The sequence below is a fragment of the Hippoglossus hippoglossus genome, chromosome 24 (assembly GCF_009819705.1).
Source record: "Hippoglossus hippoglossus isolate fHipHip1 chromosome 24, fHipHip1.pri, whole genome shotgun sequence".
Taxonomy (NCBI): domain Eukaryota; kingdom Metazoa; phylum Chordata; class Actinopteri; order Pleuronectiformes; family Pleuronectidae; genus Hippoglossus; species Hippoglossus hippoglossus.
In genome coordinates this window covers 3,307,017-3,333,625 of record NC_047174.1, presented here as the reverse complement: position 1 = coordinate 3,333,625, position 26,609 = coordinate 3,307,017, and the positions used below count along the sequence as shown (strand labels likewise).

Genomic DNA, 26,609 nt, shown 5'->3' with positions numbered 1-26,609 from the left:
TACACACTGAACCTTGACGTATTTATTAATTATCATTGATATCCATGAGCTCTGGTCTCTAAAGCTCTTCCCTCTGTTAATCTCTACGTGTGGATTCTCTCCAGGGTCAGTCTGCCATGCTGTCAGGTGGGCGTGTCTCCACACGGAGGCTCCTCAGCGCCATATTGTTGCCTTCACGTGCTGCTGGTAAACACTTGTTGATGAAAGTGCAGCATTCATGTGCTGCAGATCAGAAGATCAAACTCAATACTGAATGGGATTTATTTATTTTTCTGTTGACTGATGTTTTGTCGTGGAGATCGATCGGTGCATAACTTATTTAGAGAAACAAAAGCAGAACAAAATCGAGACAATTATTAATTTTACATCTTTACATCTTTGCCAATAAAATACTACAGAATTTTACATTTTTATGATTAGATTTTTACTATCAATCAGATTTTAGGTTAATGCTGAAGATACATTTTACAATATGGGTGTATTATCCAACACTATTTAACAATAAGAAATTACTATACTGATCCCTAAGCGAAAATTAACATGTCACAGTAGAAGAGACAAAGTATAAGGTAAATAAGTAAAAACGACAAATTGCTTAAATGAAATAAAATAATATATATATGTGAAGAAATTAGAAACGTAACTCAATCAAAAACATATGATTACAATGTCCTCAGTTAAACAATTAAAGTGTTTGCATATTATAATAATATAATAATACAGTCCATTAATACGTTGTATGTGTGGGTACGTTTTTGAATAGTGTAAAGTGTATAATCCATATAAGGTATAAAAACCTTTATCTCTTAGCGCCAGAACTTTATTTAAAGATGCAAAAACACTGTTGAAAAAGTATTTTTATTAAAGCTCCTTCTTCGTTTGTCATCATATCTAAGGAATCTATGAATATTGACAAAGAGCATTTGTCACAAATCATGACGTTATATTGATTAGCATGGTTGCAGATTACTTAAAAATCAACCCATAAGCAAAGCATAAAACATAAACAAAATACTGTGGAGCAGGATTCACCCTATTGTAATATTGTATATGTCTAAAACATAGATTTCTTTATACATACAGGGATCATATATAACGGTTCGTGTTAGAATTTGACCGCTTGACTCGCCTGCACTTCACTGATTACTCATTAAAAACCAGAAACGTCAAATTTCCGGAGAGCAAGTGAAGGCATCACGGGAGGCGAGAGACACGCCCCTGCCCTGCGGACACATCTCCCCTCCCATTGGTCAGATTCCCCGTCACTCGGGCTGCAGCGGCCCCCTGATTGGCCGGACGCCGGCTGCCGAGCGGACGGGGCATCCTGCGGCTCGCGCGGCTCCAGCTGCTCGCGCGCACTGTGCTGCTGCTGCCGGGCAACGGAGAGGAGCAGAGAGCGAGGCCGGCGGAGGGGCTCTGACAAGCGGACACGACACCAGGTGAGACCCGCTGTGAGACGTCCACATGTCCACACGTCCACATGTCTGTCTGACCACGTTGCAGGAGGACGTCCCTCTTCTTTCACGGGTTTATCTCCAATGTCCAGATTTAGACTCGCGAGGTGAACGCGTTCGAATCTCATTAGGTGCAAGTGACCGTTACTCCGCCACTCGCTGACGTCACATTGGCGTAATATCACGGAGCTAATTTAGATTTCTGCTGTTTTTATTTCTACATATTTTCTCTCACGATGCTTTTCAACCTTTTAATGTGAAAGAGAATCGATGAATGGGCGTCTGGTCTCATTCAGTTTGAATGACAGCGAATTAAATTCACATTAATCCAGGGAAAGATTATTTTTAAATAACCGATCGTACGTTGCAAGGTAGCGTCCGTGTGGTGATGAAGTGTGTGTGTGTCCGTGCGTGTGTGTGTGGTGTGCCGTCGGTGCAGTAAGGCTCAGTGTAATGTGTGTGTGTGTGTGTGTGTGTGTGGCATGCCATCAATGCAATAACCCGGTGTGTGTGTGAGTGTGTGTGTGTGTGTTTGTGGCATGCCATCGATGCAATAAGGCTCAGTGCAATATTTGAGTGTGTGTGTGTACGTGGTGTCCCATCTTTGCAATAAGCTGGTTAGTGTGTGTGTGTGTGTGTGTGTGTGTGTGTGTGTGTGTGTGTTGCCCGTTATGTAAGTCTGCCGTTCGTTTATAGGTTTTTCTCTCTTCCACCAAATATGTCGAGTTACGGTGGTGATGAAGAGGAGGGTCTGCAGGAGTGGTCCTGAATACAAACGAGCCTGCTGGTGTGTGTGTGTGTGTGTGTGTGTGTGTGTGTGTGTGTGTGTGTGTGTGTGTGTGTGTGTGTGTGTGTGTGTGTGTGTGTGCCTGTGTGTGTGTGCCTGTGTGTGTGTGTGCATTACACAGCTATTGCCTTCATCTGCTGCACTGATGTGTGACATGATTTCCAGTTTTTCATCCCTTTCCCATTGTCTTGTTTCACGCACACTCACCTGCTCTGGTGTGTGGATATGATTGTGTAGAGGCACACACACACACACACACACACACACACACACACACACACACACACACACACACACACACACACACACACACACACACTCGCGCGCACACACACACACCTTCACACCGTTTGTTGGAGGGTCCTTCAGGAGGATCATGAGATCATCGGTGCATCACCGGGAGCTGAATACTCAGATCCTACTCAGATGATGCAACTCTCGGCCTACTCATGTTATATTCCTGTATCTATGCATCTGTTCCATTATAAACATGGGTGGTCACGTGATTTGTGATTTCAGGTGCTGACATAAATGGGGAATATTTCTGATATGGAGCTAAAACGTTCGTCTCGTCTTAGCGTTAAAAACGATTTTATAATGAAGGTTTGTTAGTGTGGATGGAGCCTTAATGCTCTGACTCTGAGGCGGCGTTAAAACAAGCTGTTCCAGAAAGGGACAAGTTGCAATGAACAGGAATCAGATGCTGCTTGATCGTCCAACGTCCTCTTTGTTTGAGGCGCACCAAGACGTTGTCCCCCTGGGGGCTGCCATCATCGATACACCCCTCCTTGTAAACATACTAGACGTGTAAATTATATTTGCTTGAATTTGTAACCGGCCCATATCTGAAAATACTATGCATATTAAATATTATGCATGAATGTATGGTCGTCGGTAAACGTGAACACATCCGTCTGTTCGGTGCAAACGGAAAACGTGGGCATTTGCTGTGAGCATGTAAATCAGTTTTAGGGCTCGACGGCAGCAGCAGAGATAATCAAGTTTGAAACGCCCGCTGGTCATTTGAAATCAAAATGATTCATCCTCTCAGGAAGTTAAATATGCTCAGTGAATGTCTCATACATCCTCTCATCCTGTTTTTTGCCTGTAGGTGGCACCAGAGAGAGGGGGGGGGGGACAGGACAGGTCAGACGAAAGGTCAAAGGTTAAAAAGAAAAGCTGTAATATGCTGTGTAAGCTGAAATATGGAGACAACCGGACATCTTCCACAAAAATACACTAGTACAGATACTACAGAATGATAAGAGTGAACAGAGAGAGAGAGAGAGAGAGAGAGAGAGAGAGAGAGAGAGAGAGAGATGCCCCTAATCCTCAGGAGTGATGCCCCAGTTAGTTATGTGGTTACTGTGTTTATCTGTGTGTGTGATTTACTAATGTTCTATTCACTCTCATGCGGCACCCACTGTGTGTGTGTGTGTGTGTGTGTGTGTGTGTGTGTGTGTGTGTGTGTGTGTGTGTGTGTGTGTGTGTGTGTGTGTGTGTGTGTGTTTAATGTCTATTCTTATCTCTGTTGGGTTGTAAATTTGTCTGATGCGCGTTTGTTCTGACTTTTAAATAGCTTTGCAGTTCTTTCTCTCTCTCTCTCTCTCTCTCTCTCTCTCTCTCTCTCTCTCTCTCTCTCTCTCTCACAAACACAAGGACACACACATACCCACTCACACTCATGTGCAAACACACACTGTACACTATCCCTCCCTGTGACGATTACTACGCAGATCAAGCAGGAGTCAGCAGCTGTCTGCTCCTTTCTTCTCACTTACGACACACACACACACACACACACACACACACACACACACACACACACACACACACACACACGCACACATGTTTCCGTGCCACACATGTCGTCTGCACTTGTGCACAAACAGACATGTGAGGATTTCAGCAGCTACTATGTCAGATTGAAGCTCTTTCTAAACATGAAGACTTTTTACCGAAATCGGTTTTTTTTACTTTTCTTCATCGCAGAAGATTTTAGTCTTTATCTGGATTTCCACTTTATTTATGACTGCATCACTGCCTCTGCAATTTTAATTAATAATTAATTTTTGGTCTGAATTAATAGTTTTTATTCCTCAACAAAGAATCAGAATCACTTCTCATGTACAACGAGGGTTGATCTATATCTGAAACATAAACTGTGAAGTGGGTGTGGATGTAACTACATGACCAGAGTATGTTGTCATGCAGCTGTGTGTGTGTGTGTGCCTGTGTGTGTGTGTGTGTGTGTCTGTCTGTGTGTGTGTGTGTGACATTGTGATGATGTGACATTGAGAGTCTGAACTAAGTCTGCCTGCTGCTCCACATTCATTATTAATTAACACCCCATTAAAGAACCGTCTGCATGCAGAGAGCAGAGGAGTGAGGGTGTGGCTGTGTGTCTGTGTGAGTGTGTGTGTGTGTGTGTGTGTGTGTGAGTGTGTGTGTGTGTGTGTGTGCGTGTGCGTGTTTGTGTGCGCGTGTTGAAGCAGCTGGTGGGGCAAGTGTGAAATGCTGCATGGTGTGTGTCTGTGTGTGTGTATTTTTCTGTGGGTGTTTGTCATATCCACCATGACACAGCAGAAAGTGAACTCACACTCACTCTGTCGACCTGCAGTGAAACAGCCAGGTGGTCTTTCGCATTATTCAGGAGCAGCAGCCGCTAAAGACTAAAGACTTTAACGTTTTTCCAAGTAATAAAATCTAATTTTTCTTCCCCGTTTGATTCAACGCTCCTGTCCACACGAAGCCGTCTTGTGTTTTAGTGTGAAAAGACATTTGCGTGTGTAGCTGTAACCTCGAGGCTTCGACGTACCAAGACGCCCGCACGAACAAACGTGGACCAATAGCTGCACCTCCTAACGTTGTGTCCTCATGTCTCCTCAGACTCCATCATGTCACCTCACAGCTCCTCACAAACACCTCAGTGAGCTTCACGTCTCCTCCGTCACCTTCGTCACATCGTGTCAAATCCCTTCACGTCGATTCACGTCATCTGTAATAAGCGTCTCTAATCTAGAGATGTCACCGAAGGACCAAAAATGTAATATTAGAAAAGCTGATCTCCTAATATTCTGTGATTCAGTGGATCACATCACTCAGGCTATTGGTCCACTAAACTAATTTGACATTTCCTGGTTCCTGCTTCTCAGGATGTGAGGATCCGCTGGGGGGGGGGGGGGGGGGGGGGGGAATAAACTGTCCATCACCTTCATACACCTTGTAAAACAAATGCATATTTTAAATTGGGTGTCAACATGGTAACAGTGTCTTGGCATCATCCATCATGTGAGAGTATAACAGGGAGTAATTGACAGATGACCCACAAGGGCACGGTGGTTTTTATCCCCCCCCCCCCCCCCTGCCAGCAGCTGGGGGGGCTCACCGTGTGATTGTGAGTATTAAAGGTGTCACTGTCCAGAATGTCAATTATATAAGTTGACTTTAATTTCCTTTGGCTTTACAGTCCTCACAGACGCACAAAGCCGGCAGTGTCCGGTGCAGCGGCCTGTGTAGTCAGCGTTCCCGATCCCACACACACACACACACACAGACACACACAAACACACACACAGACACACACAAACACACACACACACTGTCAGTCAGCTGTGTGGGTTTGGACCAAACTGACTGGAAAATAGTGACAACAGCAGTTTCACTCTTTAAATATCAGTTACAGATGCCAGACAATTTATGGAGACACTGCTCTGTTTCTGTGAAGTTGACAATTTCCTCTTTTTATATTGGGTAATAACATCAGGATTTAACAACAGAGCACTAATTTGAATACAACTGATTGTATTTAGTATTTCATTACACTGACTCGCCTGATGGGGGCACTACAGTGATCGGTCAGTGTGGCGATTTTATAATAATATAGATTCAAATTTGCAAATCGGTCATGAAGTTGCATTAGTATGCCTCACCATGCTATGACATACATGCCGTTGTATGTTTTTTAGTGTGTGTCAGTGTGTGTGTGTGTGTGTGTGTGTGTGTGTGTGTGTGTGTGTGTGTGTGTGCGTGTGCGCGCGCCCGTAGCCCCTTTTCCCCAGTGAAAGCACTCCAGTTCACATCTCCTGGGAAACCACTCTTTTATCATGGCTGCCAGGCCTTTAGGGCAATGCTTTCCATACCCCCCCCACACACACACACACACACACACCACCACCACCACCACCACCACAACTGCCTTGTTTACCGCAGTCACAATCACTTTACCACTCATGTCTGCACGGCCATCTCCTTGTTCCTCCTCTTTCTGTCCCTTCGTTTCCCCTCGATCTTCTCTGAGCTCCACTGGAGTCCGACCTGATCCCAGAGGATTTCTGTTCAATACAGAAGCAGTGACCTCCACCACTGGGAGTGGAGTCCTGGGCTTATTATGACTCAGACTATCGATCTACCAGGCAACCATGCAAGATATTGGATTATACAAGAAAAAATTTAAAGGAAACAGAAAAACCAAAATCCCGGTGAACCCGTTTTGGTCCCATCTGGTTGAGGAACAAATTTCAGGCTCCAGATCTTTTCTCCCCTCACGATTCTTTTCTCTCTCCTGCTCCCCTCCTCCCTTTCTCCTCTTCCTCCCTCTATTCTCCCCCCCCATCTTTTTGAGTTGATTCTGCGTGACTGGGAAACCATTGTGCTCTGCCCCTGAAACACATTGCATACAGGCATCCATGCAGAATACACACACACATACACACAGAGGAATGTTTGTGGAAGGTTCCTCTCAGTTTGTTGAGTCTCATCAGACTTAATCAAGCTGTGGTTTTAATAATGAGCTGAAAGTACCCGATACCTCTACCGGGTTAAATCCACGTGGCAATATACACTTTTTCCCAACATTATAATTTGAAATGCCTTCTCTTTCATCTTGTAGGACAATGGCTGCCAACATGCGCATCCTCATCAAGGGAGGGAAGGTGGTGAATGATGATTTCACCCAGGAAGCAGACGTCTACATTGAGAATGGCATCATTCAGCAGGTAACCCACGCAGACACACGTTAGCATGCACTCTGTCTTACACGTTAGAATACAACCAGGACTGTCACCTCTATTTCACCTCAGGCACACACACAAGTATGTATACCGACACATTTGCCCCCCCATATATATCCCCAGCTGTTCCTGTGGACTCATTTCACAATAAAACAGTCTGAGGAGAACGAAGGACTCGCTGAACGCAATGACAGCAGACGCTAAAATTAGCTCCCGGGCTGCTGTCATGGAATCGGTTCATGTGAAGACGATGCATTTTAATCAAAGCTCTTTTAAAGTTCTGCTGAAACATGCAACTATTTATATCACAAAAACAGCGTTGATGTGAGAAGGTGCTCGAGTCCAACCTGTGAAAAAATACAGGTTTACTCTTTGTCATTGTTTCAGTCTGTGGTTTTATATTGCTTCTAAAAATAGCTATTTTACGGACATGTACTTAATTATAACTTCTGATCTACCAGTAGTATTATATTTTTTGAGTTAATGGTTCTTATACTGTGCTTTTCTATTTTTAATGAGCACTCAACGCGCTTTTCACTACAAACCACATTCACCCATTCACACACACGTGTTCCCACAGCAGAACTACATGCTACTTTTTTCATGCACATCAGCCATCAGGCGCAATTTGGGGTTCAGTATCTTGCCCAAGGACACTAAAGCAGGTGGACTGAATGAGCCGGGGATCAAACCACAACTTTCTGGTTAGTGGATGACCAGCTTACTTCTAAGGGATTTTTGATTACAAAAAAAGTGATGGAGGTAAATGCTAAAAGCGTGACAGTGGCTCTTCCTGCACCACGACAGTCCTATTCAAATGCAAGGTGGAGGTGACTGTACAATGTGTAATAGAGTTGTGTGATGTGTGTGATGGTGTTCTCCCCGGCAGGTTGGAAAAGAGCTGATGATACCGGGCGGGGCCAAGGTGATCGACGCCTCTGGGAAGCTGGTGCTGCCGGGCGGCATAGACACCAGTGTGCATCTGGAGCAGACCTTCATGAACGCCAGCATCCAGGAGGACTTCTACAGTGGGACCAAGGTACACACACACACACACACACACACACACACACACACACACACACACACACACACACACACAGACACACACTCGGCTGTGTTATGACTACAGTAGGTAAGCAGAGGATGACCTATGATCAAACACATTTAGACTCCAGAGACAGCTGTAGCACACAGACATACTTTCTCTCTCTGTCTCGTCTGTATTTAAATATCCGTCCCCCGCTTTCAGCTTCATCATCGAGGCCAATGACCACACGTGCGTTCTCTCGCTGCTCCTGTGTGATGCAAACCCAAACAGCTGTCACACGTTTGCAGCTGAAAGCCGTTCAGTCTTCATTCATACGGGGGTTTATTAGCTAATTTCCGATGGATGCTCTGCATATTTTCCAGTGATCACCGCGAGACTCGGAGCAGAGAGGAGGATTTAATAATTAGGAGATTTAATAATTCAAAAGAGAGGGAGCGTGTTAATTGTTGCCCGCAGCATCGGGCATGTTCTGGAAGATGTTGTTTGATGTTATTGCTGTTGTCGTCTGGCGTAGTTTTGGAGGCTGTAGTCACGGGCTTTGCACTGGATGTATGAAGGCGTGGCAGTTTCTGTTCACAAGGAGAAAGCGACTATGAAGCTATTATCTTTTCCTTAATCAAACTTCAGGGCTGTATTAATAGAGTTGAATAGTGTGGTAGTATTGATGGAGATTAATACTGATACGGAGCTAAAAATGTTCCTGTGGATGGAGATAGATTTAGTTTTTTGAAACACCATCTTAAAAACGAGAGTGTATGAGTACGGATGTAGTCTAAGAAGATCATCTGATTATCTGCAGATCTAAAGCACCTCGCGTATCTTTCATTTTCAAACCGCCACCAGTGTGTGTGTTGAGGATTTGTTGGTGAATAAAGTGAAGTGCAGGGACTCTGCGGCGCGGAGCCTCAGTGAAACGAGTCTAATGGAATGTCAGATGAAGTGCGGTGAGAGGAATTTGGGGCAGATTGAATCCTCCGTATGCCAGCTTTACCCCGGCAACCCCCCATTTACCAACCCCTACCCACTAACCTCGCTGCCTTGGCAACTAACCCCCCCCCACTCTGTGTTAGTGAAATCTGAGGGAGCAAATGCATGCGTGCGTGTGTGGATGCAAGCGTATATGTGACCATGGTAGTATTGTCTGGTCCCTATGGTGACTGAGTTACCACGGCAACAGCTCATGTGCAATTGTGATGAACCCCAAAACTATTTTCCTTCCCTCCCATCGTTTTGTAACAGTCTGCTCCATCTCCTGCTCTCCCTCCCTCCCTCCCTCCCTCCCTCCTTCCTTCCTTCCTCCTCTCTTTCTCGCTCCGCTTTATCCCCTCCGGTCTCACCCCATGCCCCCCCCCACCCCAAGAAAAACTCGCACTGATCTGCAGTAAGAGCTGAATTGTATAAAAGGGTCTAAAGCTGCGAAAGTACAAAGAAGTAATATGGACCGTAGACACAGACCAGTTTATACATGCATTTGTTCATTTTCATATTAAAGTTCATGGTTAAACTGTAAAAATATCAAACCTCAATTGCATTTTTTTGTAATAACGGTTTGATAAAAAACATTTTTTCTCTGATCAATGTGAAAGTGTCCGAACGACTTCACTGGACCGCATCATTTCATTATGTTGTCGTTATCGCGGCAGTGTGTTTCCTGGCAGACGCCGCAGACATCTTCTGTCAAGTGAAGTATGAGTGCTGCTGATAGAGGCTGATCACAGAGCTGCTGTGGTAATCTGTCTGACACTGATAGCCTCTCCCGACTCCAACATACAGGGATTCTCTCATCCTCTCAGATCAGTCATGTCTCAGTCACTGTCTCCCCCTGTCTCCCCCTGTCTCCCCCTGTCTCCCCCTCTCTCATGCATACACAGCACCAGCAGAGCAACATTTTATATGGAAAGTTTTGTTTTCTCCTTGTGATGCAAGTAGATAGATTGATGGATTATATGAAATCATACATTTCACTGCATACTCACAAACCATAGTTGCAAGTAATGATTATTTCCTTTTACGGTTTATACATAAATGAACCATTATCTACATCTAATGACCATAATGAATGTCTGTCATTGATATGGTGAGTTGTGTGTTTGCTTGTTGTTTTTTTACTCCCTCACATTGTCACGCTCACACCAACACACACCCAGACACACACATTTTCACTGCCTCTCCTCTGTCTGTTTTACTTTCTTGTCAGGGGATTATCTTCACAGTAGGGGTTGGGGGTCTTTATTAGAGCGGGGCATCCATGTTAAAACATTGTCGGGGGGGGATTTATGTGTCACCATCTACTTTAGGTCCGCCGTCAATGATCTGTGATATTTTGGAGGAACCAGAGGAAGGACGGCTTTTAGATTAAAAGCAGGAACATGAGATGATATGAGGGTTTAGTGTATTATAGTGTAATATACAACATGATAAATTCACTGTGGTGTGACAATATGAACAGAGATATTTTCAACACTAGGACTCCAAAGTGTTTAACATTACATTACATCTAAATTAGATAATAAATGCTTTAAATACAAAATAACTTTAAGATTCAAATTAAATTAAAGAATGTCTTTGGGGAGTTTTGAACATATGAACATTCTTTCACTTAGCGTGACCTCGAGAGCATAATTCTCACATGAGATGTGTTGCATCTTCTTCTCAGAGGCTATAAACCACTGAAATGTGCGACTGTCTGCTCCATTAATTTCTTAATTATTGACATGGATGAACGGCAATGTCTCTAAATTCTGTGTTTGTTTATTCCAGCGCTACATTATGTTGATATTATGTAGGGAATAAAGTATAATCTTAGAATCTAAGGTGTCTTTAAATGCAATACAATTCTTGATGCCTGAGAGGTGAAATCATATTTATCTGATATTTTCTAGTAATTTGGGGTGATTTGATATTTTTTGGGTGATTAGGGCATCTTGACTAGTATCAGAAATAGATTCTGTGGGTATGAACAAAAGTCACATTCTTGTGTTGTGATGGATTTGGATAAAGAGAGATTAGATAAAACATAAAACAGTGAAATGTCTACTAACTTCATGGTGGAGACTATTATTCAAATACTTCCTGTCAGACCTGGTTGTTCTGGTTTCTACACTGAGTTTGCTGGTGGCTTCATTCCGCTCACCCAGACGTATCAGTTCTGTCATTTAAAAGTCTAAAATTGGATGTTTACTCAATGACTGTCGTTCCAATAACAGAGAACAGGAAGAAAGAGATTTCAACCAGCAGACATCTTCCTTGTTTCACACGGATGAAGATGCCCACTCGTCCCGATGATAACAGAGAGATAGTGATGAACACATTCCCTTCTCTCTTTCTCCTTTTCCACTGAAACAATCCCTCTCTCTGGAGACGTGCACTGGCAGTAAATTTCAATCAAGGTTTTCAAGACAAGCAGTTTAAATCCCACAATCCCCTTCTGTGTGTGTTGCCTGATTCTCCGTCACACACACACACACACACACACACACACACACACTTACACACCCTGACAGTGATCAATGACATTACATATGCAGAGGCCTTCGATGCTGACACTGCAGATGATTCTGACTGGTTACTATGGTAACATGAAACCTAATAGCTTGTTGGACACTGTAGCTGTCACTCAAACGCGCCAACGTCTGCCACCAGAGCTCTCCTCTGTTCATTTCCTGTCTCGCACATCAGTCCTCGGTGCAATATCCCTGTTAGTCTCTGGTGTGACCGTCTCAGTGCACGGTGGCACGGTGGCAGGAGGAGGTGGTGGAGGGCGGGGACGCGGCAGACATGGCTGAGCAGTTATCTGTTGTCATGGCGACGCAAAAAGTGCATTTACCATTCAGGCGACCGAGACGCGTCACTGCAGACAACTCCCTTCTCTCCGTCCGTTTTCCAGCCTGTCAGCTCCTCTCATAGTTCTCCTTCTCGAAACGTTCCCTTATCTCCATGTTCATCCTTTCTTCATCAGTCAACGCCTTCTCCTCCTCCTCATCATATTTACTATTTTCTTACAGTTCTCCGCTGTGTTGGAGTTGCAGCTATAAGAGATATCACATTCATAGTTTAGTCAATATTACTAACTACTATTTTCTGACAAATTTCCGTTTCCCAATATTTTCCTTAAATAAGTATTTAATGCTACAAGAACCGAGAGAAGTTTCCTCAGAGGGATTATTAAAGTCAAACAACATGTTTATGTGCTGAATATCATATGTGGAGAGACATGTGGTCCGTCCATCAGTTTATTTAAACAGTAACTGCGAGACCGGACGATGATGATGAGGAAACAGTTCATAGCTCACAACAGTCTTTGTTCTTTACAGTAGAATCATTGTTGTCCTTTCTCATCAATCTCTCTTTTTTCTCCCACTGCCTCCCATTGTCTCTCTACCTCCATCCCTCCCTCCCTCCCTCTTCCCTTCCTCCCTCCCTAACTCACCCCTTCCCTCCCTCTCACCTCACCCAGGCGGCTCTGATGGGTGGCACCACCATGGTGATGGCTCTGGTCCTGCCTGAACAACACTGCTCCCTGTTGGACGCCTACGAGCAGTGCAGGGCCCTGGCCGACGCCAAGGCGTGCTGTGACTACGCTCTGCATGTTGGCGTGACCTGGTGGGGCCCGAAGGTGAGGCGCACACAGGGGGGGGGTTTCAACCAATGATCAGCCTGGAAACACTTCTCTTTTATAAACAGTTTTCCTCCTTTACTCTTTCTCTCCTTTGTCTTTTATTTTTTACAAAGCAGCCAAACCACTTTGATTTATGTGTGACAGGTGCAATGACCTAGATTAAACCTTACACGAAGTAGGTTAACACACATGCTCACTGGGCACATTAGACAGATTCTATGACTCAACGAGCCAACAGCCTTTGGCTCTGTGTCGGTACGATATCATCTGCTGACTCGGAGAATGTGCTGCACCTTACTGTCGACAGTAAAATGTTTTTTTACGGTTTTAAATCAATCATTAAAGAAGCAAGGGCACGTATTATATTATTCCATGGCTGATATCAATACATTTCATTTTTTAATTTTATTTATTTAAAAGAGAAGAGTCTGTTTACTTTTATAATCACAAATGTTGCGTTAGATGACAATAAAATTATCTACTGTACAAAATTAGAGGAATATAGATGAGGTGACAATTTAATCATATTTTTCTTCATTTGAATTTTGGCAACAGTACTTCTGCTATTTTAATGATTTCTTTTAAACGTTTTTTTACTCCAGCAAAGTTATTATTGTTTTAACATTTTACTTGGTAAAGTTCAAATATCTCCTCTTTGCATTTTGAGTTAATTTAACAGATTTTTCCTGTGCTGCAAATTCCTCTGCGAGTCTGTGATAATCACCAAAGTCAGTGTGATCTCATTCTGGCTGCTGTCCAATCTCATTTCATGCCCCATATAACAAACACACACCGACACACACACACACAGAGACATTCCCACGGCCTAATGCACGTCCCTGTCTGCCTGTGAGGGTTCCAACTGACAACGTACAGCTGGGATTCAAACCTGTGACCTTCTGCCTTGCGATCAGGTGCGCAACGAGATGGAGACCCTGGTGAGGGAGCACGGGGTGAACTCCTTCCAGATGTTCATGGCCTACAAAGACATGATGATGCTGCGGGACTCCGAGCTCTACCAGACGCTGCAGACCTGTAAGGACATCGGGGCCATCGCACGCGTCCACGCCGAGAACGGAGAGCTGGTGGCTGAGGTGCACAACCCACACACACACACACACTTACTCCCTCCATCCTCCACACAAAGTGAAAGTAAAATCATTGATGAACATGATCGGAGATATTAAAGTTAGAAGCAAATACAGATTAAAATGTGTTTTTAAAATGGAAAGAATGCTGATGTGTGTGTGTGTGTTGTCAGGGGGCCAAAGAAGCTCTGGATCTGGGCATCAGTGGACCAGAGGGAATCGAGATCAGTCGACCAGAAGAGGTAAATTAACATCAGATGTATTTATTTTATCTCAATTTAGATTTTGGCCTACTCTCTTCCTGATTTTTAAAATATTGATTAAAGCATAAATTTAAGGGATTTGAGGTTATTGTTTCCATATCAATAGAAATGTGAAAGGGAAGCCTGATTTTGACAAAACATATGTATAAAGAGTGTTTGTTAAAACGTCTCATTGTGTGATTGTGTTTCTTCTAACTCCAGTTGGAGTCTGAGGCGACTCACAGAGCCGTCACCATTGCCAACAGGGTAAACACGCCTGACATCAGATCTTTACATCCTGTTCATGTGTCTGTATGCCAGTGATAAATAAATGGATCCAATGTGATTGCAGGCTCGCTGCCCCATCTACCTGGTGAACGTGTCCAGTATGGCTGCTGGGGACATGATCAGTGCTGCTAAGATCCAAGGTGAGTCGCCAGCTCAGCCCATGAAGTTGGTGACAGTGATAAAGAGAGATGATAAACATCCCTCTCTTTTCTGTCTGTCTCTCAAGGTAAGGTTGTGCATGCAGAGACCACAGTAGCTCACGCGGTGCTGAATGGGATGCAGTATTACCACCAGGACTGGTCACATGCCGCCGCCCACGTCATCGTCCCTCCTCTCCGCCTCGACCCCAACACACCCAACTACCTCATGGGCCTGCTGGGCAAGTATGTGCACGGCAGCTACACAAACACAGTGGCTCTAAAACTGAAGGGGTTGTAAATAATGCATTCCCTTAAACTAATCACGCGTCTCCTGTTACCAGTGACACTCTGAGCGTCGTGGCGTCGGAGCACCGTCCATTTAGCACCAAGCAGAGAGCTTTGGGAAAAGAGGACTTCACCAAGATCCCTCATGGAGTGGCTGGGGTCCAGGACAGGATGAGTGTCATCTGGGAGAGAGGAGTGGTGAGTACACACCAACACACACATTAATCTGCAAATAAAACTTTGCTGACATTTTGGGGGATTTGGGTCAGTGAATTTCTTCTGATATTTTTAATGCATCACTACCCGCAGGTTACAGGAAAGATGGACGAGAATCGTTTTGTGGCAGTGACGAGCTCTAACGCTGCGAAGATCTACAACCTGTACCCCCGCAAGGGCCGCATCATCGCCGGGGCAGACGCCGATGTGGTGGTCTGGGATCCAGATGCAACAAAGTACGTAGTTAAAGTTCAAACCTGAAGTCAACCTCGACTTGTCACGATTGTTTGATTAAGTGCAAAACAAAGACTGGTGTTAATGGCTCTTGTGTTGGTGCAGGACGATCTCTGTGAGCACGCAGGTGCAGGGCGGAGACTTCAACCTGTACGAGGGGCTGCGCTGCCACGGCGTTCCTCTGGTGACCATCAGCCGCGGACGCCTGGTGTGTGAGAATGGCGCGTTCATGTGCGCAGAGGGATCTGGGAAGTTCTACCCGCAGCGCACTTTCCCTGACTACCTCTATAAAAAGATGGTGCAGAGAGAAAAGGTTTGTTCGCTTCTTTCATTCACATCAGTCTCTCTATCATCACCAAAGAGGTCGACGGTAAATATTTTATGTTACTGCATTTGCAAGTGCTCCCGAAAAGTAAACTGGGGTAACAAGGCTTCTGCTGCGCTGTCAGCTGACGGTGAAACTGCAGCAAACACGCCCATCAAACTGTCTAACTCCACTGATTCAACAGTTTTATAAAGGGTTTTAATGCTGCCTCCGAACGCTGACTCTGTTCATCTGCAGCTCCGTCACAGCCTCTTTGCTTCTGCTCTATTTTAGGTGCACTAGATAATTTATACAACTAACTGGTGGGGAAATACTTGATGTGCTCTCTGCAAGTTATTAAATATGTTCTTTTATCAGTTTCTTCATTTAGAATATCTATGATTTGTGTGAGAATCGGACAAAGAAAATCCCTGATCTGACCCTTTGTCTGTGTGTATCCACTGTATATAGTTAATGTGTGTGTACTGAAGAGGTTAATCCTTTGATTTAGACTCAGGGTTACAAAGGAGTCGACAGGGATCCATACTCTGGGGACGTGGCCATGGTGGCGAACACTATGAAGAAGGAGCTCGGTTTGGGCCCAATCGATGGAGATTCATCCAACAAGCTCGTTCCCCGGGCGCACCAGGGCGTCCGCGACCTTCACGAGTCGTCCTTCAGCCTCTCTGGTAGGCGGCAATACAACTGACTAGTTGAATCCTTGTGTATTTTGTTTGTTGTAACTGAAACTAAACTCTGTGTGTTTCTCTCAGGCTCCCAGGTGGATGACCACATCCCCAAGAGGTCCTCTGCTCGGATCCTGGCCCCTCCCGGCGGGCGCTCCAGTGGCATCTGGTAATCGCCGGTGACGACCTCCAACCGTCCGAGCCTCCTCCATGTTTTGTATATTTCTGAGCAACCAGGAAAACTGCACTGATTTTCAATCGCAGAATTTAAGTTGAGTGGGGAAAAATAAATTCCAGCGCTTTGTCTGCGATTATTGACAAACTAACTGAAGATTTGCCAAAGTGACTTTTACAAATCTAATTTGTGTCTTAATTGGAGTGACTGATCGATTAATTACACGAGAGTGAAGGGCTACCTATGAATTTGAATGTTCTGCCAAATTCCAGCTGACCATGCTAACATTGATGAAGTCTGCTCATTATCACCCTGCTCGTATCCCGCGAAAAAAAAAACTAAACAAACTGTGAAAGATCAAAACCAGTACAGTTTTTGATGGTTTGAACTGAAGTGATGTCGAACGAATTATTTAAAAAATAGTAATAACTGGATTCAGTGACATATCTATTATACCCCCGTCACACACACAAGCGTACAGTTCACTGTAGACACCATAGCTTTAGACTCATGACGATGTGTGTGTGGATTCTGTTTGTGATTAAACCGCCCGCCGTGCTCGGCTTCCTGCCGCACCGTGGGTTTCCTCTAACAGTGTTTTTCTTTCCAATGGACGAACTGTGCCGTGTGGTGATGACATCCAACTGCTTTGTTCAACCGTGTGATCTTACAGCTACACTCGCAGTAAGAGCTGATCCATCCTTATACCTCACTGCCTCTGACTGAACAACACATTCCCCACAAACATCCCAGCCTCACCTGTAACAAAGCAGGTTCTGTAGCCTCAGTGGAACAATACAACCTGTGGGCTTTGAACTCCTTCAGCTCCGGTCCCACGACAGCTGCTGTCATGGAAACCACGGCTTGTATCCTGGTATCTATCGACCTCGCGAGGTGCTCTAGACCCTGAGGAGACGTCAGTTCAGTTTCTTAAAAGAAGGATGTTGAGCGTGTGATTTAAAGATCAGAGTAAGAACATAAACAGAGGAATCATTGCTGCAAACACCAGGGTCATGTTTATCAAAATGTGAGTAAAACAAAGTGAAATCAAATATGCTCACACAGTTTTATGCAGTGAACTATTTTAAATCCCACATATTCTCATTAAACAGCTCATTTGCACAAAGAAATGTCCCAAAAATGATCTTAACGATGACGATCACCAGTATCTGTAAACAGGCTGAGCAGCTTTAAAGCATAGTCAGCCATCTTTTATATTTTTATTACTGTCAACAAATCCCATGTTGTCGTCGGTACTGGATCCGACTGTTTGAGTCTCTCAGCTCTGCAGCTTGTTCGAGGGATCGACTCAAAATAAATTACAATGTGTGTGGAAATGGTTGCAAAGAAAAATGTTGTGTGTGATGTGTATTTTATTATATTTTACCTCCATGGCACGTAATGAGCAATATGAGGCTTTGACTGTACAGATGATTTGTTAATGGGACCAATTTATTCCTTGTTTTTAGTCTTTTCATTGGGATTTATTGACAGTAAGAAAAATCTAGAAAATCAACAGACATTTCCTTCAATTCAAGAAAAACAGGGGGGGACAAAGAAAAATGTGATTAAATTATAATATTGATTCTTCAAATAGTCCTCTCTGTTTAGCCTCTAATTTAGAAATATACCTGTGATAACATTTGTCTAAAGTTGTTCTATATGTGTGCACATTACCAAGCACAAGAATAATAGAATTAGTCCGATTCCATGTGGGAACAGTGGATAAATGAGATCCTGCATATGGAGCCCGACAGTGAACTTCCTCTGTTTTTGTAAAGTGTGATTGTTGTAAGAGCAGCGTGTCTCCTCAGAGCAGAAAGATTGAGCTGCGCAGGCTGAAGAAAACCACGAGTCTCATTCCTGCCTCACAGTATTATATTTATACATGATCACATATCCCTGCCTGTGTACTATCTATTTAGGGTGTTTGTTTTTATCTTTTAGTTGAAAGAGTAAATGTGCCAATGTGAATCACCCGTGCCACACCGACACCCATGCATGAAGAGCACCGCGAGGAGACGGAGGAGTCGAACGCCACAGGTTCACAACAACTGGTGCTGTTTTTTTTTTACGATAACCTACGACGGCTACGTTATTTTATTGTTGGACGGTTTTGTTGTGTTGAAGGCACTGTGACTGGTCAGTGTGTGTTTGTAGACTGTTGTTGTGTTGGACAGTGAACCTGTTGAATCTGTACGTGGCTGCTTGTTTCTTACCACGAGAATAACAGCAAAGAATAAAGTGAAAACAAAACCTCCTCATGGCTCCCTGTTGTTGTTTTTAAAATGCAAAGATTTGTGCTGTCAATCGGACTAATGGATATAAAAATGAATTTAACTAATAAGAAAACCATTATTTTATTAATGGGTGTCATTGAAAAAGTACAAGATGATGTGATAAAGTAGAAATGTATAACCTTCAAAACAAATACTTATACGTAAACAATAGAATAAAAGTGCTGAACGTGCAACTATGGAACCGAATGTCTATGTTAGTATAAAGAATAGACTGTTACCTGGAATATAATCAATGAATAGATAATTAATAATAATTGCGACACCACAATTTGAATATGGGACAAACACAAGGAATTTGAAAAACACTCATGTTGCCACTGTGGCTCAGAGTTTATTTGCAAATATCCTTTATTACACATCACATATAAATCTCAGAAGTTTATCTTATAGAATTGAAATGAACGTGATCTACATTTCACTTCAGGCTTCGGTATGGAAATACAATTAACAGTAAAAGCAGTTAATATGACTACTATACAGTAATTCATATTATATTTACATATTTAATAACATTAATTATTTGTTGACTGTGTTTGGTTTTAAATGTAACTCTGACTCTTTTTCTGAGTTACAATATCAACTAACAGAAACTTATTAGAATAACCACTCATTCAAATAGCTATAAATATATATATAGATTTTTATTTAAATCAATGTGATAACAAATATAAAATATAATTGTTATGTTCGACAGACTAACCAAAGCATAAGAATTTATAGGGTTCCCTAAATAAAAGTATTCTGCGTATAACAGGTTGGTAAAATAAGATAAAGATTCAGCTCCACCTTTTTCTTTATTTATTCCTTATTACCTTTATTGTTTTGTATCATATTTACAGTGTAAAGTTCGGTGTTCGGGTCAGAACCCACAGGATAAAGTGCGGAGCAGCCACAGGCTCCGGTGATCGGGTTAATCCCCCGAACAAGGGCCTGAGTCACGCTGCCGGACTCCTGTCTCCAACATGGCGGCGGGAGAAAACTCCAGTTTCACTGCGCGCGGTCGAAAATCCTGCAACCTGCGCACTTCCGGCGGCTTAGCGCGGCGCAGGTCTCGCGGAATCTCGCGAGGGTTGGCGTGGCTAGTGACGGAGAGCAGCTGATGAGTGGAGACAACAGGGCGACACAGGGACAGACTCCGGTGAGTAAACGCCGCTGCGCGTCACTTCCAACTCACACTTTCACCGTTTAAACCACATTATCGGTGGTGGGTTCGATTCCCCGGCGGGTCCGGTAAAGAGTTGAGCGACGCGGGAGTTTCCACCCCCCCCGCTGATGTGCGTGTGCGTGTGTGTTCCCGGTCAGGCCTCCAGAGGGGGGTAACGGTAGCCTTAACGGGAAAGTCCCGTGTTCCCCCCCTGCTTATCTGCGCGTGTTCCGCCGAAGTTCCGTTAAATTACCTGGATTCGTTTCTGATCAGACACCCGACCTCACCACAGTGACGCAGTTAGCACCTGCGGTTAGCCGCGAAGCTAACAGCGGGCACAGCCGCCGCCGCAGCCGGGTCTGAGGCACCGCGAGGCGGCTACAACTGTCAACAGTGATCCGAGCGCAGCAAGCGGCTGTTCTGAGTTTACACGTGTTTACACACAACTAGTACACAACAGCTGCAGTCTGTGTATACACGGTTGAGGTACTTGTACTGTATTTGTGTATTTGTGCTTTTTAAATCTCCCTTTCACCTACTTTACACGAGCTGTTACACTTTTTATTCACACGTGCCATGAAGTTTTGCTGTTTCACACGGTCACACCATCACTGTAGGTTATTCTGTATCTATTTCATCCTTCTGCACACTTCCATCTATTTGATGTGTGTTATTCTTCCCATTCCACTTGTTTTGGTTTAGTTTACTGACGCAGATTTATCCTTTTTTATTTCTTTTACCTCCTTCAATCCTCTTTCTTCTCCTCTTTCACTCTTTTTATTTCTATTTTTAGCGGTTTTCTTTTGCCTCTGTTGTTTTTTTGTAATGTCCCCGTGCAGCTTCTTTTTGCTCCATTATTACTCCATCACTCATTTTACCTGACAGCTACGAAGAACTTTTCAAATCTGATGCAGCCAACAGTTTATATACTTGTGTTTTCTCCTTTAGCAAAAGAAAGTATTTTTCACTTAAGCCTCAAACGAGGTTAATCGACAGTATTGATTGTAGCTTCATTTGTGGCCAGTGGACGGTTTGTCTCTCACATATCTGAGCAGGTTGCAGTGACCTCATAGTTGTTTGTACTTCTATGTGCATTGGCTTCATCTGTAGGTATGTATTGTATCAACAAGGTTATTTGTCCGTTGTAAATTCAGGCATTAGTGGAAATAGACCAACAGAAATCCTGGTGTAACTGGTAGATTAACCAGTGACACACAGATCAGCAGCGTTCTCCCGGTGGACAGTGAAGCCTCTGTGACGCTCTGCTCTCAGGGAAGTGATGGTTCAGCAGAACGTTCTCTATGGTGTTAGTGTTGGAGGCCGTTCACAGGAAATACCTCCATGTTGTTTGGTTTTTTTTTTTCTTATCTGGGATGAATCGCGGCCGTTTTGGTCTTTTCTCGTGCACCTACTGGCGACCGGAGCTGCCTGAGTGAACTGTGGTGTGTGCAGCATGCTGGACTTTGGCTAAAAGGATTAACAGAGGTCAAGATTAGTGACATAGTGAGTGAACTATCGAGTGGTAGCTCGTTAATCTGTCGTGTATCTTAGTATCGTAACCCTGCGGAGGCACTCGGGAGCAACACTCCATGTTTTAATAGAGGCAGGTAAAGAGGAAGATAGTCAGATAAGTAACGTATAACTTTATTATGATTATCTTTGCAGGTTGGGATGAATGTTCGCAGGCCTAATATCTCACATGACATTGGTTTCTGTCCCCAGGTCTTTTTGTAAGGTGGTCCAGCACAACCCGATTCAAACAGTTCACACCGAACACTCACCCAGCGCAGGTGAGTTCAGTGTTTTATTTTATTTTTGCAGAGTAAATCACATATTACCTGTCCAATTGACAGGATACGTTTTTAAATAGCAGTGTAAGAGTTTTAAAGTCCGATACGACTCTGCTCTACCTGTTGTTCCTGTTACCGTGAGGAAGACAGCACTTAAAGTGGTCCATTAAGTAGTTAATGGGATTTTAATTTAGGACTTACAGTATAGTATTTACAACCGGAAAAACGTTTATCTAAAATATTTATTCCTTTTCACATTCCACCAGTTTCGTCTACACAAAAATATCCATTGGAAAGTGTCTGTAACGAAAAGGAACCACAGTTTTAGTGATGAAGTTTTACTGGATGCAAATATTTTCTCAAACTTTCCAGAGTTCATGTCCGAAAACGGCTTTCTTGTGTGTTTGTATGAAGCAGGAGGAATGGCGGTGAATGTCTACTCCACCTCTATGACCATAGAGAACCTGAGTCGTCATGACATGTTGGCCTGGGTCAACGACTCTCTACAGCTCAACTACACAAAGATCGAGCAGCTCTGTACAGGTGAATTATCTTTTTCATATTTAACCTGTAATTAAATAACAAATGTATATTAAGCTCCAAAAGTAAATATATCTGTGTGTTTTTTTTTTTCTCCCCCTAGGTGCTGCATACTGTCATTTCATGGACATGTTGTTTCCAGGCTGCATATTGGTCAAGAAAGTTAAATTCAACGCTAAATTGGAACACGAATACATCCAAAATTTCAAGGTCTTACAGTCTGGGTTCAAGAGAATGAATGTGGACAAGGTGAGGACACACTTATTATTGCATTTTGTAATTCCAGATGGTGACACATTGATCATAAGCTTGTCCCTCTGTGCCTGTGGGAGTGGTCTCCTTCAGATCTATATCCAGGAGCTGTAATTTGTTGTTTCTTCTATTTAAATAACATTACACTGTGTATGGTTGTATCATTTAAAATATGTCCTCAACACATTGCCCCTGTCCACCTTTCTCTCTGTCCCTCAGATCATCCCGGTCGAGAAGTTGGTGAAGGGCAAGTTCCAGGACAACTTTGAGTTTCTTCAGTGGTTTAAGAAGTTTTTCGATGCCAACTATGACGGAAAAGAATACGACCCTATGCTGACACGGCAGGGCCAGGAGGGAACGCCGCCGCCGCCACATAACCCAGGTACGGTACACGAGAAGGTGAGGCGCCGTCCGCCTGTGTGTGAATCAGAAGGTTTCATTTCATTGCTCTCACCTCTTCATGCAACCACACCCCCAACTCTAACCCAGGTGAACCCATTCATCACAAACCTAAAAGACCCTCTCGCCCAGGTAACATCCCCTCCATCGAGCATATGTGTGTGTGTGTGTGTGTGTGTGTGAGATCCACTCCATCGAGCATATGTGTGTGTGTGTGATCCTCTCCATGCTTGCCGAGTGTTTTACCAATGATCGTACTGTGAATTAGCATAGATTGTTTTTCTAACCCAGTTTAGATGAAACAACGTCCACTTCTGTGTGACAAAAGCACTGACAGGCACAGCTGGTTTCATCTAAAAAGTGTTATTTGGAATGGTCTGTTCTGACATTTTGTGGGCTTTGATTGCATCTCTGTAGTTCTGTGCACCTGCAAAGTTTTAAACAGGCGTGTGATACAATGTTTTTTACATTTTTATTACAGTTTTTAAAAGTTTTACAGACTGAGTGTAAATCAAAAGCAGCCCGTGGCTTCTGTTACCAGGTATTCTGTCTGAAACAGATTGATGCTGATTGTTGTAATTGATGTGATTCAGGCAAACAATGCTGGAAGTTGCTGCATGTATATAAAAAAAAAATAATAATTACAATACATGTAACGTAATTTATCATGTCTTGCTCTGTATAGGGGAGAATAAGCACATGTGCATTATGGTCAGGAAAGGGTGACTGTGATAAACTAGAACAGCAAACTAAACGCACAATAATGTGATTTAAACATGTTTTGTAATACATTTTCTAAAACCCCCTCTCACAGTGTAGACATCCTATTAAAGTTATCAGGGTGAAGATTTGGGCTACAGAAAGGCATTAGTGATGCAGTCCAGTCTAGATGCTGTATATTAACATGTTTGTGTGTTTCTGTCTTCCCAGTGCCCATGAGAACGTCTCCCACTGTACCCAAGATTGCCCCCGCCCCACAAAGGCAGATCAACTTAACAGCCACCCGCAAGACCACTCCTGTGACACGTAATGGTGGCGATGCTGAGCTCGTAGAGCTCCACCAGCAGGTAGCACTGCTCTGATTTGTCCAAAATTACACAGCGACACAACCTACATGTCCTTATTGAAAACAGCAGTGTGGTGTTAAGAATAACAAAAGAGTCCAGAATTCTACGAATCTGACCTGGGTCTTGATGGCTCTTCTCCCTCTCTGCACGCAGGTGCTGGACATGAAGCTGACTGTCGACGGACTGGAGAAGGAGAGGGACTTTTACTTTGCAAAGCTCAGAGACATCGAGCTCATCTGTCAGGAACACGAAAACGAAAACAGCCCAGCCCTCGGCAAAATCATCAACATACTCTACGCTACAGAGGTAAATACAGTCAAATTATAAATGTAACATATAAACGTAGATAGTTCTATAGTGTTATAGTCTAATACTTACGTGTGATAACTGAGGCCTGGATCAGATAAGGATTTGAAAGTGTGCGTAAAGTTCATAGTTAACTTGCTTTGATAAGTCATCGCACACAGTTTAGTATTTAGATGAATGAGTTACTCTGCTGTTACTTTGCTCAAACCGTATTTGGTGAAGCACATAAATCATGTTTCCATGCGCAGACACCAGGTTACTCACAGAAATGACAAGAGCAGCCACCCTGTCACTCATTGACCCACGTTTTCTTTTTCAGGATGGATTTGCGCCGCCAGATGATGACGAAATTGATGAAGGAGCACAGGGAGACCAAGAGGAGTTCTGAACTCTTCCTCTTCATCGCTATCAGTTTGTTCACCTCCCCGATCATCATCCTAATCTATCCTCCTCTTTTGCCCCTTTATTTCACTTTTTCAGTCGCCCCTTAAGTCTCCCATTTCATCTGTCGTTGTCCACATCCATGACGACTTTTTTTGTACTGCCTGGCTTCCCAAACTCTTACTAGCAAAGGACACTTAATCTGGACCTGTCTGGACGAGGGCGCAGCAGCTTGGCTCGGCTCCCTCGACTCATTCTAACCGGTTACCAGAGGGGACAGCAGCACTTCAGGGCTAGTTTAGCCTTGCTAGCCTGTCAAAGGTTTTGGAGTTGTAGCAATGAGATTACAGGGATCCAGGGATCTGAAAACAACAGTGCTATCAATCTGAATAAAGACTCCCTTTGTGTCACCATGCACTCTGACTGGTGACGACTCATACACACACACACATACACGTGCATCAGGGTTCGCTGCAGAGTTTATTTATGAAACCATGCAGTTTGATCGGTTTGAGATATTTTGGCTGGAAATTTCACACAGTGAGATTATAAATGGTATTAAGCCCCTTAGAGAGAGGCCTGCACATGCATATATCAAATATATGTATACCATGACACATTTTAGCCTGAAAACATATCACTGACTTTGAATTGCTCGCATGTACATGCATAAAGAAAGTCATCATTCCGAAGCAAAAAGCATCACAGAGCATGTTCGTACGTCGTCCCACCAGAGAGGGTTTGATAATGACACTGTTTTGACAGCTTGTTTATGATGATGTATTTATCTTTTTATTTATTTATCTTTTTTTAATCCGCTTTTTTCCGATTTGGGGAAATTGAAGTTCTTGCACTAAATGTAGCGACGAAAAACTGACTGAAATGATCTAAAATGCCAACATGCAGTGACTGGCTGCTGCCAGGAACATACAGCAACATGCATTTTTATATTTTGTAGATTTGTTTTAAAGAGGTTTGTTGTTTTATAAAATTTGCACTGAATTCCTCAAGTCAAGTTAGAGGCGTCAGTGTTAAAGTTATTTATCAGACAAATGTCAGGCTTTGAATTCTATGAATGAACAAATGTAAAGCAAAATAGTAAGATGACAGACTGACACTACTAAACACGAATGTTTGACTGTGATCTTTGAGCTAAACATTGTAGCTGCTATCATTACTCTTCTGTTGCCGTATTTAACTGAGTTTTCTTGCATAGCGGTAAAAGCCACAGTGGCTGCCGAGGAGCTGTGGGTGTGGTTTATTGTGACTGAGTGTGATTGACATCTGTCGGACCCGTCAGAGATAACAAAACATCAAACCCTCTCTCACCGCTTGTCGTCATGGCAGCCGTGTGATCAACTTGCATCATTTGGCGTTACTGCTGGAACGCAATAAACTTCTGAGTAACAGAGCTTATTGTTGTGTGTGTGCTTTGTTTTATTGTATCAGGTGCTGTATTGTATCACTATGTGAATCAGTATCAGACTGTGGAAGTTGTTCAAATCAGATTCACATTAACAGTGTAACCACAAGGATTTCCATTGTGTACCCAAGAAATCAGTCGTACAAAAGGTGCAGATGTGTTGATAAGGAAACAAAAGCACAGTTGACTCGCAGCTACATATTGACTCAGTGGGTTAGTTTTTTGGTAGTTTTTCTATTGCCTACTCTTGTTGAGGGTTAAGAACAGAGGACGTCACAACTTATTAAGCCCTTGATTTGTGAATATGGGCTACACATATATAATTTGTAGATTGATTGATACTAAAACCATGAAATATTTGGCATTTTGTTATGAAAGGTGACATAAACTGACTATAACACACCATATTGATATATTTATTGCACAA

The 26,609-nt window shown here is 43.3% G+C and overlaps 2 protein-coding genes across 8 annotated transcripts; both read left to right on the top strand.

The window, feature by feature from the left end:
* The first annotated feature begins 1,300 nt into the window (after positions 1 to 1,300).
* Positions 1,301 to 17,000, top strand: LOC117758542 (dihydropyrimidinase-related protein 5-like). 2 transcript variants are annotated; one of them, XM_034580304.1, is made up of 14 exons: positions 1,301 to 1,439; positions 7,133 to 7,238; positions 8,143 to 8,292; positions 12,761 to 12,919; positions 13,837 to 14,016; positions 14,184 to 14,252; positions 14,475 to 14,519; positions 14,605 to 14,680; positions 14,767 to 14,923; positions 15,022 to 15,163; positions 15,275 to 15,417; positions 15,521 to 15,728; positions 16,231 to 16,408; positions 16,493 to 17,000. In XM_034580304.1, the coding sequence occupies exons 2-14, from the start codon at positions 7,137 to 7,139 to the stop codon at positions 16,576 to 16,578; spliced, it is 1,695 nt and encodes a 564-aa protein (XP_034436195.1). In that variant the 5' UTR covers positions 1,301 to 1,439; positions 7,133 to 7,136; the 3' UTR covers positions 16,579 to 17,000. The 2 variants fall into 2 exon arrangements, with proteins under 2 accessions (XP_034436195.1, XP_034436194.1); XM_034580303.1 differs by lacking the exon at positions 1,301 to 1,439 and having other exon boundaries at positions 7,110 to 7,238.
* Positions 17,001 to 19,892: 2,892 nt separating this feature from the next.
* Positions 19,893 to 26,171, top strand: LOC117758545 (microtubule-associated protein RP/EB family member 3-like). 6 transcript variants are annotated; one of them, XM_034580314.1, is made up of 9 exons: positions 19,893 to 20,018; positions 21,747 to 21,814; positions 22,232 to 22,357; positions 22,458 to 22,603; positions 22,826 to 22,988; positions 23,096 to 23,137; positions 23,936 to 24,072; positions 24,226 to 24,378; positions 24,698 to 26,171. In XM_034580314.1, the coding sequence occupies exons 3-9, from the start codon at positions 22,237 to 22,239 to the stop codon at positions 24,764 to 24,766; spliced, it is 831 nt and encodes a 276-aa protein (XP_034436205.1). In that variant the 5' UTR covers positions 19,893 to 20,018; positions 21,747 to 21,814; positions 22,232 to 22,236; the 3' UTR covers positions 24,767 to 26,171. The 6 variants fall into 6 exon arrangements, with proteins under 6 accessions (XP_034436205.1, XP_034436203.1, XP_034436207.1 ...); XM_034580312.1 differs by having other exon boundaries at positions 22,229 to 22,357; XM_034580313.1 differs by having other exon boundaries at positions 20,006 to 20,510; positions 22,229 to 22,357; positions 24,698 to 25,850.
* Positions 26,172 to 26,609: the final 438 nt, after the last annotated feature.